This window comes from Dendrobates tinctorius, unplaced genomic scaffold, assembly GCF_039654945.1.
Source record: "Dendrobates tinctorius isolate UK_male_01 unplaced genomic scaffold, ASM3965494v1 ptg000095l, whole genome shotgun sequence".
In the NCBI taxonomy this organism is placed as follows: domain Eukaryota; kingdom Metazoa; phylum Chordata; class Amphibia; order Anura; family Dendrobatidae; genus Dendrobates; species Dendrobates tinctorius.
Window position 1 is genome coordinate 6,585,810 of NW_027361763.1, and position 11,691 is coordinate 6,597,500.

Consider the following 11,691-nt stretch of genomic DNA (forward strand, 5'->3'; position numbering starts at 1 on the left):
TCCGGACAGTCGGTAATTGAAGAGCTCCGCCGTCAGTAGAGCTGGACACCGGCTCCAAGGAGGCTGAGATGTACACAGGGGCTGTAACTCACAGCAGCCCCCCACCCCAGACCCCAAACCCACCCCCCAGCCGCCCAGAGGATAATGGCAGCATGTACTAAATCTGTGCAAGGGATGGAGGATGGATGGTGATTGGATGATAGATGGATGGATTATGGATGGATCGATGATGGATGGATGGATGATGGATGATGATGGATGGGTGGATGATGGATGGATGATGGATGGATGATGGATGGTTGCTGGATGATAGATAGATGGATGGTGGATGGTTGGATGATGGATGATGATGGATGGGTGGATGATGGATGGATGATGGATGGATGATGGATGGTTGCTGGATGATAGATAGATGGATGGTGGATGGATCGATGATGGATGATGATGGATGGATGGATTTGGATGGATGGATGGATAGATGATGGATGGATGGATGATGATGGGTGGATGATGGATGGATGATGGATGGATAATGGATGGTTGCTGAATGATAGATTGATGGTGGATAGATGATGGATGAATGGATGGAGGATGGATGAATGATGGATGGGGGATGAATAGATGATGGATGGTTGATGGATGGATGGATGACGGATGGATAGATGATGGATTGGTGGATGTATGATGGATGTATAATTGATGTATGATGGATGGATGATGTATGATGGATGGGTGGATGGATGGTGGGTGGACGGATGATGGATGGGTGGATGGATGAATGATGGATCGATAGATGATGGATGGATGATGGATGGGTGGATCGATGTTCGGTGGATGAATGATGGATGGATAGACGGATGATGGAAGGTGATGGATGGGTGGATGATGGATGGTGGGTGGATGGATGATGGATGGATGGAAAGATGGATGATGGATGGATAGATCGATGAATGTATGGTAGAGGGATGGGTGGATGGATGAATGGATGATGGATGAGAAGGGAGGAGGATGAAGGAAGAAAATTAATGGATGTAAAGGGAATGGAAGAAGGAAAGAAGAAAGGAAGGAAATGGAAAAGAAAGGAAAAGACAGAAAGAAAGGAAAAGACAGGCAAAAAGAAATGGATGTATAGGAAAGAAAGAAAGAAAGAAAGAAAGAAAGAAAGAAAGAAAGAAAGAAAGAAAGAAAGAAAGAAAGAAAGAAAGAAAGGACTGGATGTGCGGGAAGGAAAAAAAGAAGGAAGGAAATGGGATAAATGGATGCAAAGGTGAAGGGAGGAAGGGAAGAAAGATGGAAAGAGGGATGAAAGGAATGAAGTAATGATGGAATGAAGGAAGGAAAGAAGGAAGAGGAAGGAAGGAAGTGGATGGATATTGAGATATAAGCAAAACCGAAATTAAGAGAAAAAAGATAGAGCATGTATATAAATATTAGACAGATGTGAGACATGAGCTAGAAAGACAGATGTATATATATATATGAGAAAGAGAGGGAAACACGTATATGGACATTACATGGATAGATGGATAAAAAGATCATAGATGGATAGACTGATAGATAGAAGCCTAGATTGTAGATGATGTGTAATGATACACAAGTAATCTTCCATCTATAATAATAAATGCTTATAATCATCTCCATGTATCTACAATGACAGACAGGTGACAGTCTCCAATAATCGCAACTTCTAGACACAATCCACACACTACACACAGCGGCTGCATCCACATCCGCAGCTCACTCCATCCAGGCATTGAAAGAAAGATAGAGAAGAGGAGTAGTGTGGCGACAAAGCATGCCTATGTCATGGGCGAGCTCTAACCTGTCCCCCGCTCCCTGAGCTCTGCCCTGTCCCCCGCTCCCTGAGCTCTGCCCTGTCCCCCGCTCCCTGAGTTCTGCCCTGTCCCCCGGTCGCCTCCCTCTGCCCTGTCCCCCGCTCCCTGAGCTCTGCCCTGTCCCCCGGTCGCTGGGCTCTGTCCTGTCCCCCGCTCGCCTCCCTCTGCACTGTCCCCCGCTCGCTGGGCTCTGCCCTGTCCCCCGCTCGCCTCCCTCTGCCCTGTCCCCCGCTCCCTGGGCTCTGCCCTGTCCCCCGCTCACTGAGCTCGGCCCTGTCCCCCTCTCGCTGAGCTCTGCCCTGTCCCCCGCTCGTTGGGCTCTGCCCTGTCCCCCGCTCGCTGAGTTCTGCCCTGTCCCCCACTCCTCTGCCCTGTCCTCCTCTCGCTGAGCTTTGCCTTGTCCCCCCCTTGCTGGGCTCTGCCCTGTCTCCTGCTCTCTGGGCTCTACCCTGTCCCCTGCTCGCCTCCCTCTGCCCTGTCCCCCTCTCCCTGGGCTCTGCCCTGTCCACCGCTCGCTGGGCTCTGCCCTGTCCCCCGCTCGCTGAGCTCTGCCCTGTGCCTCACTGGCTGGGCTCTGCCCTGTCCCCCGCTCGCTGGGCTCTGCCCTGTCCCCCGCTCGCTGGGCTCTGCCCTGGCCCCCTATCGCTGGCTCTGCCCTGTCCCCCTCTCGCTGGCTCTGCCCTGTCCCCCCCTCGCTGGGCTCTGCCCTGTCCCCCGCTCGCTGGGCTCTGCCCTGTCCCCCGCTCTCTGGGCTCTGCCCTGTCCGCCGCTCGCTGGGCTCTGCCCTGTCCCCCACTCCTCTGCCCTAGCTTTGCCCTGTCCCCCGCTCGCTGGGCTCTGCCCTGTCCCCCACTCCTCTGCCCTGTCCTCCTCTGGCTGAGCTTTGCCTTGTCCCCCCCTTGCTGGGCTCTGCCCTGTCTCCTGCTCTCTGGGCTCTACCCTGTCCCCTGCTCGCCTCCCTCTGCCCTGTCCCCCTCTCCCTGGGCTCTGCCCTGTCCACCGCTCGCTGGGCTCTGCCCTGTCCCCCGCTCGCTGAGCTCTGCCCTGTGCCTCACTGGCTGGGCTCTGCCCTGTCCCCCGCTCGCTGGGCTCTGCCCTGGCCCCCTATCGCTGGCTCTGCCCTGTCACCCTCTCGCTGGCTCTGCCCTGTCCCCCCCTCGCTGGGCTCTGCCCTGTCCCCCCCTCGCCTCGCTCTGCCCTGTCCCCCGCTCGCTGGGCTCTGCCCTGTCCCCCGCTCGCTGGGCTCTGCCCTGTCCCCTGCTCGCCTCGCTCTGCCCTGTCCCCCGCTCGCTGGGCTCTGCCCTGTTCCCCGCTCGGTGGGCTCTGCCCTGTTCCCCGCTCGCTGGGCTCTGCCTCTGCTGCTCGCCTCCAGTGCTGGTGTAATGCCCTCCCCTTTCCATCTGCCCATGTCTGCGCTGTGCAGGCACCCTGATGACTCGCTGCTCACACACTCGGCGCCTCTGCCTGCGCTGGTAACATACTGCTCCAGCTGGAGGAAGGAGCAATGCTCTCTCTGCCTTCCTGAAGGATTTCAGCCTTGCAACAAGAACAGAACCGATCAGACAATGACTGCGCTCATTTACTGACTTGGAAAGAGATTTTTTTTTGGAGGGGATTCTTTTCTTTAGGGGGACTGCAGTTTTTTTTGTTTTTTTGCTGATCAGATGATGGACGGTAAGCAGCTCGCCAGATGTCGTGGTGGTGGCGTCCCTATTAGCAAAGAGTTTGGACTTCCTTCCAGAATGTCACGATCTTAACCGCAGGGAACCCACCGAGATCCTTGAAGGTCCTACAAGTCAGCTCCAAGGTACCGGACCCCCCAGTCCCCCCTTACCCACCCTCGCTCCCTTTCAGCTCATTGGAAACAAGCAAAGGGGGGCATTGTAAGGCTGCCAGCCTGTGTTTCCAGCACAGAGGGGTCCTTTTTTTGAGACCTGCATCTAATTAGCCAAAAAAAAAAAAATCACAAAGCAAGCAGCTGAATGGAGCTTGTCACTCTCTGGTAAAGAAGGGTGGGTAAGAGACTTTTTTAATTCAATTTTCATGACCCTCCTTTCTATTTTTCTTCCATTGACATGAACAAGACCAGCAGTAGCCCCCCACCCACCTCTCCGAGTGAACTTTAAATGCCTGCATGCCCCCCTGTGTCTCCGCTGCTGCTGACCTATGACATGTATTTTATCCCAATATGATGTAGACTTTGGCGACGATTTCAATGGACGTTCTGGAGAAAATTTGGAAACGTGTTTGCTAATGGATTTCCTTCTCATTGGTCTCTGTTTAAACTGGATGTTGAGAAAGCCCCCGGGGTTACTGCTGTGCGCGCTGGGCATAGTCATTAAGATGCTTCCCCTGGTGACTAGTGGCTGTCCACGCGTGTGTCGCTGCGAGGGCAGGTTCCTGTACTGCGAGGCGCAGAATGTCACCGAGCTGCCCGGCAATCTGTCGGGGGTGATGGGCTTGTCCCTGCGCTACAACAGCCTGAGGGAGCTGCAGGATGGACAGTTCACAGGGTTAATGCAGCTCACCTGGCTCTACCTGGACCACAACCACATAGACACAGTGGAGGTCAACGCCTTCCAAAAACTGCGTCGGGTCAAAGAACTCACGCTCAGTTCCAATAAAATAGCCCACCTGGCCAACCACACCTTCCGACCCTTGCCAAATTTACGCAGCATGGACCTATCCAGCAACAACCTCCAAGCCTTGGCCCCGGATCTGTTCCATGGGTTGCGCAAACTGACGAGTCTCCAGCTGAGATCCAACGCCATCAAGTTTGTGCCAGTGAGGATCTTCCAGGACTGTCGCAGTCTGGAGTTCCTGGATTTGGGATACAATCAGCTGAAGAGCTTGGCCAGAAACTCTTTTGCGGGTCTCTTTAAGCTCTCTGAGCTCCACCTGGAGCACAATGACTTGGTCAAGGTGAATTTAGCCCATTTCCCCAGACTTCTCTCTTTACACTCCCTCTTCATGAGGAAGAATAAAGTCACTATTGTGGTTAACTCTTTGGACTGGGTGTGGAAATTGACCAAAATGGACCTCTCTGGCAACGAGATTGAGTACATGGAACCTCATGTTTTCGAAAGTGTACCTCACCTGGAGTCCCTCCATCTAGATTCCAACCGCCTCACCTATATTGACTCTAGAATCCTCAATTCTTGGAAATCCCTTACCAGCATCACCTTGGCTGGGAACAGTTGGGACTGTGGAAGGAATGTGTGCTCCTTGGCCTCCTGGCTGAGCAACTTCAAGGGTAGGTATGATGGAAACATGCTATGTACCACCCCTGAGTACGCTCAAGGAGAGGATGTTCTGGATGCAGTCTATGCTTTCCACCTATGTGAGGACCCAGCAGATCCCACCAGTGCTAATGCCATCTCTACAGCTTTCAACAACAGTGCCACCATCCCCACCACCACTTATGATGTCCAGGATACAGAAGGGGAAAAGACTACAGACAACCTTATGGCCACCCTGCCCAGCGAGCACCCTGAGAACACTGTCCAGATCCATAAGGTGGTCACAGGGACCATGGCATTGATTTTCTCTTTCCTCATTGTGGTTTTGATGTTGTATGTGTCCTGGAAGTGTTTTCCTGCCAGCCTGAGACAGTTGAGGCAGTGCTTTGTGACACAACGAAGGAAGCAAAAGCAAAAACAGACTATGCATCAAATGGCAACCATGTCTGCCCAGGAATACTATGTTGATTACAAACCCAACCACATTGAAGGAGCTTTGGTCATCATTAATGAATATGGTTCTTGTTCCTGCCACCAGCAGCCAGCCAGGGAGTGTGAGGTGTGATGATGATCATCTTATTAAAAAAACACAAAAAATTGTGAAACATTAATGTAACCAAATAACAATGGCAGATAGACAACCAGCTGGATGAATCCTTGTGCTTTTTTCTTTTTTTTTTGGTTATTCTGATAACACCCCCTGACTGGCACCAAGGAGGGATCTATTGGAAAAAAAAAAAAAAAGACTTGACATTTTAGCTTTATTGTGTCTTTATGAGATGTAAACAAACAAAAGAAAAGATAAACAAAACAATGACAAAAAAAATATCCAGACGGTACAACTATTTGTCAATATTCAGGAGAGTGCTAAAAAAAAAAAAAAAGAGAGGTACCATCGTCTATTTCTTTTTTTCTTTTTTTTTTTGTAAACTACCATGTTTAAAAAAAGGAAAAAAAAAGGAGACACAAGAAAAAAAAATAAAATAAAATAGCATTTACAATATTTTACAGAGTGGTGTGTCTGCTAAATCGATGGTAGATATGTTGATATTTTATTCCTCCATCCCATTACATCCAGCAAGAAAAAAAAAATTATAAACAGCCTTGATTTGGCCATAGATGGATGGAGGCTTGATCGCCCTTAATGGCTTCATGGTGTATTATTTCCAGTGCAGCTGGTCAGGTCAGCACTGCAGATCTGGATGGGGTCTCTGATGGTTGCTGCTTTGCAAGAGATGGGGGGACATGCAGTTCTCACCTGTTGAAATGTGGGTTAAATTTATGTTTTTGATTGCAGCAAAAAAAAAAAAAGAGAAAAATTCCTCTTATTGGTGTAATGGCTAATTTGGCCCAAGGTATTGGTGAAATGATTGCTTGTGACAGTTTCAGCATCACAGTGTTTGTGGGATCCAGCTTTGCTCTGTGCTATTGATGGGGAGCTCAGTTTTGCAGTAGCTGGGATCTGAAGCCAGAGAGGGGTTTGTAAAGGAATATTTTGGGAGATGATGAGACTCCACATGTGGAAAAGAACCTTGCAGCTAGGATAAATCAGATCCATCACTCCCTGCATGGATGATACATATTTATTATTGGGTCCCATACATAAGACTTATGTTGATGGCTGCTTTTTTTTTTAGGAAGAAACTGCCTTTCTGTGACTTTTAGAGGCCATGTTGGGAGTAGCAGTCAGAGGCTAATCCAGCAATTGGCAGCTCATCCTATTGGAGATGTTTGAGGCTAGTTTTACTGCAGAATGTTACCTACTAGGTAATATAACCTAGGAATGATTAACCCATCGCACTGTATGTGCCACCTATCACACAGACTGACTGCTAAAAAAAAAAGAGCATCGCCTTCTAAATCAAAGCTCTTCCTTTAATTTCTATGTTCCTATGGCAACAGAATCAAGTCCAAACAGAATCCGTGCCACCAGCTGATTGCTATAGGTGGACTGTGCGCCTCTCTAAACCCACAGTGTGGCCACAGCAGGAGATACTTAAGGATGGTTCCCGCATGCAAATGAGCAGAAATGAATTAATGACCCAACAGAGGGAGCAAAAAAAAAATAAATAAAATAAATAAATGGCATGCTTACTTATTCTCATTTATGGAGAAAGGATCGGGATACGGTTGTGTAAAACAATCTGTTGCAGGTACCGGGAAAGGAAGGGTTAATGGGTCACCTGCGCAGCTGTTAGGCTTCGGTGACCCATGACTAGAAGGGGTTAATGCGCCCCCTTCTCCATTTCACATCCACCTGTTGTCTCTGCCACCCAGGGTTAGATGTTTCTAGTAATACATTATCCGAACGACGACAAATCTATACTTGTAAAAAATGAATGAGGAGAATGAGGGAATAGTCCAGGCTGTGTGTGGGGCTCGGATCTCTACTGAAGGGAGATAGGAATGGAGCCCCCAATACAGACTACATTTTATGGGGGCAGTGTCACTCTTCCATTCATCTGTAGAGGCGCTGCAGTAAAAAAAAAAACATGGATCGTTCCAAAAGTTGCAAGTGATAATAATTGGATTGGGGAAGGGGATTGGTTCTCTGCATTGGATCCCCCCAAAGATGGGCTCATCAAACCTATTCTATCTGGGCTTTATGTGCTGAATCCATAGGTGCTGAATAATCTGTGGAGATTGGTAGATAGACAGAATGATAGATAGATAATAGATAAATAATAGATTAACAGATAATAGATGGATGATAGATAATGGATAGATAATAGATAACAGATAGATAATAGAGAGATAGATAATAGATAGATGATAGATGGATGATCGATAATAGATAGATGATACATAGATAGATAATAGATAAAACATTGATGTGATACTTTTCATATGTTCCTTAAATGTTTATTCCATAATCTGCTGATCTTATTACTGAATAATCCATGGAGATGATAAATGACTGATATATATGGAATAGATGGATAGATTCACCACAAGTCTCAGTATGACCTATGATGAGCCATAGAACACTGCTGAAGATCAGAAGTACAGGAGGTGACAGGACCAGGCAGATGACAGGCAGGGCTGTGCAGGGACAGTGTGCGCATTACTGGGGGTGCACTGCCATCTACAGTGAGCAGCCTTGTTTTTCTTGCTTTGATGATGATGCCAAGACAGTCTGTTCCTTCCTTCCATCCTTCCTTCCTTCATTCCTTCCCTCCTCTCCTTCTCTCCTTCCCTCCTCTCCTTCCCTCCTTCTCTCCTTCCCTCCTTGTTTCCTTCCCTCCTTCTTTCCTTCCCTCCTTCTTTCCTTCCCTTCTTCCTTCCCTCCTTCTCTCCTTCCTTCCTTCCCTCCCTCCTTCTCTCCTTCCTTCCTTCCTTCCTTCCTTTCTTCTCTCCTTCCTTTGTTCTCTCCTTCCTTCCCTCTTTCTCTCCTTCCATCCTTCCTTCTTTCCTTCCCTCCTTCCCTCCTTCCTTCCTTCCTTCCTTCCCTCCTTCCCTCCTTCCCTCCTTCCTTCCTTCCTTCCTTCCTTCCTTCCTTCCCTCCTTCCTTCCTTCTCTCCTTCTTTCCCTCCTTCTTTCCCTCCTTCCTTCCCTCCTTCTTTCCTTCCTTCCTTTCCTCCTTCCTTCCCTCCTTCCCTCCTTCCTTCTCTTCTTCCCTCCTTCCTTCCCTCCCGCCTTCTCTTCTTCCCTCCTTCTTTCCCTCCTTCCTTCCTTCCTTCCTTCCTTCCTTCCTTCCTTCTCTTCTTCCCTCCTTCCTTCTCTTCTTCCTTCTCTCCTTCTTTCCTTCCTTCCCTCCTTCTTTCCTTCCTTCTCTTCTTCCCTCCTTCCTTCCCTCCCGCCTTCTCTTCTTCCCTCCTTCTTTCCCTCCTTCCTTCCTTCCTTCTCTTCTTCCCTCCTTCCTTCTCTTCTTCCTTCTCTCCTTCTTTCCTTCCTTCCCTCCTTCTTTCCTTCCTTCTCTTCTTCCCTCCCCACATATGAGCTGAGACAGAATTAATTCTATTTCCCTAATGTGCAAGAACAGAAGAGACAATTCTGTAAACTCGCAGCATTGTAAGCAGTGACCGCTCCGGATCCTGCAGAGCAGAGAGGGAATATGTAGGTAATAGCCGGAGAGAAGCCGCGGCCGCCCATGGTCTGCACATGGTCAGATGATTGATGCGCCTTCATTATCGGGGGTGCTGGTCTGAGGGGGATGGGGCTGTGTGACAGGCCGCAGAGATTAATGGCCCCTCTGGGGATGTGGTCAGCCACATTACCAAAAACCTCTCCTACAAGAGTGATGCCCCCATGAGAGGCCCCACTGCCGGCAACAAGATTCATTAGGGCTGAAATACAGATGACAGTGGGATCAACTTGTTGAAATTTTCAGTTTTGTCTTTGAAAAAATCTCTGTCGACCCCATGTGTCTGCTGTATGTGACCGTCCAGAGAGTATATATGTGGGCTGCACCGGACGGAGAAGAGGGGGGATAGAAAGAGAGAGACATAGATAATGGATAGATAATAGATAGATAGATAATGGATAGATATAGATAGATAGAAAATAGATAATAGATTATAGGTAAATAGATAATAGATGATAGATAATAGATAGATATAGATAGATAATGGAGAGATGATACATAGATAATAGATAACAGATATATAATTGATAGATATATAATAGACAGATAATAGATGATAGATAGATAATAGAAAATAGATCATAGATAATAAATCGATATATAATAGAGAGATGATAGATAATAGACAGATAGATAATAGATGATAGATAATAGACAGATAGATGATAGATAATAAATCAATATATAATAGAGAGATGATAGATAATAGGATAATAGTTAGATAATAGGATAATAGTTAGATAATAGGATAATAGTTAGATAATAGATGATAGATAGATGATAGATAGATGATAGATAATAGATAGATGATAGATAGATGATGGATAATAGATAGATGATAGATAGATGATGGATGAATCTTTTCTTCTAGGAACACGTTTCCTAGTTCCATTTGTCCAGGATTATGATGATAATTGCACACACAGATTTCCGTACATTCTGCTCGTATTGGGAAATGTGTATAATATATAGGGAGCAGAACACACATGGGGCACGGTAGATTCTCAGGGGTCTACGGTAGAACACTGGGGTACACCGGACATTTGTAATCTCCGCTTTTCCAGCCCAGTCCAGATTTTATGGAGGTATAGGGAAGCGGCCAAATTATTGTGACATGATGGAATGAGGGGTTTCTCCTCTATAGGGGTCTATAGGGGTCTTTTAGTATCATGTTCTGTGTTTTAGTGTTCATTATTTATGGGCCTGTCTCACCTGGGTCAGGGAGAAGCCGGCCTCAATGTGATGGGACCGAAAGGGAACCTGATGGAGCACGTAAAGGCCCCGCGGCCTAGTGACAGGTGTACAGCCCCAGAGGAGCAGGTGACATGTCCGCTCCCTCCACCACACACAGACCCACCAGTGCGGAGTCATTATACTATCCCAGCTCTCTGCTCAGTCTGACGGTTTTTATAAAATATAAGATTATGGTCATGCTGAAAACAAATTCTAGATTATCAGATTGTCTGGATTATTAGATGCAAGTAAATATGTGTTTTTGTACGCAAGAGTGAACTTGTAGTGCGGCGTAGGAATGTATGGGCACAGCAGATAGGCTGAGTGCACACGCTGCGGATTAGGTGCGGATTCATCCGCGTGGATTTTGTAAAATCCGCAGGTGAAGGTTTTACCTGCGGATTGCTCTGCGGTTTTGCCCTGCGGTTTTTCATCTCCTCAATGGAGGAGATGGCAAACCGCAGCAGAATCCGCAGAAAGAATTGACATGTCATTTCTTTCTGCGGATTGAAAACCGCAGATAATCCGCGCGGAAAATTCCGCACCATCTGCATTGCGGTTTTTGATTCCCATAGGGAATCATTGTACTGTACACTGCAACAAAATCCGCAGCGTGTGCACACAGCCTAATGTCTGCTCGTAGGAGGTGGATGCCTGTACTGCCTGTGTCTGCACACATTACACACTATTAGCATTTGTGCATGCATTCTTAATATCTGTGCATGTGCTTGTGTGTGTATATATATATATATATATTATAAATATGTATGTATTTGTGTTCCGTATATATGGATGTGTGTACTATATGAGTGTGTATATATGAATGTGTGTATTGTGCTAGATGTATGAATTAAACATGAATGTATGGTATGAACGATTGTGCTTTGTTTTTTTATCTTTGTATTCTATGCACATTTGTATTTGAATGTAATATACACATATACATATCTATATATATATATATATATATATATATATATATATATATATATATATATACAGTGGGGCAAAAAAGTATTTAGTCAGTCAGCAATAGTGCAAGTTCCACCACTTAAAAAGATGAGAGGCATCTGTAATTTACATCATAGGTAGACCTCAACTATGGGAGACAAACTGAGAAAAAAAAATCCAGAAAATCACATTGTCTGTTTTTTTTTCCTTTTATTTGCATATTATGGTGGAAAATAAGTATTTGGTCAGAAACAAAATTTCATCTCAATACTTTGTGATATATCCTTTGTTGGCAATGACAGAGGTCAAACGTTTTCTGTAAGTCTTCACAAGGTTGCCACACACTGTT

At 46.7% G+C, this 11,691-nt stretch overlaps 1 protein-coding gene across 1 annotated transcript; it reads left to right on the top strand.

The window, feature by feature from the left end:
• The first annotated feature begins 3,278 nt into the window (after nucleotides 1–3,278).
• On the top strand, nucleotides 3,279–6,077 carry LOC141098746 (leucine-rich repeat transmembrane neuronal protein 1-like). Its single transcript, XM_073586717.1, has one exon. The coding sequence runs from the start codon at nucleotides 4,002–4,004 to the stop codon at nucleotides 5,637–5,639; it is 1,638 nt and encodes a 545-aa protein (XP_073442818.1). The 5' UTR covers nucleotides 3,279–4,001; the 3' UTR covers nucleotides 5,640–6,077.
• The last annotated feature ends 5,614 nt before the right edge of the window (nucleotides 6,078–11,691 follow it).

What these genes read in the sequence shown, in the direction of transcription:
- LOC141098746 (XM_073586717.1), top strand. Translation starts at nt 4,002, where the DNA reads ATGACATGTATTTTATCCCAATATGATGTAGACTTTGGCGACGATTTC.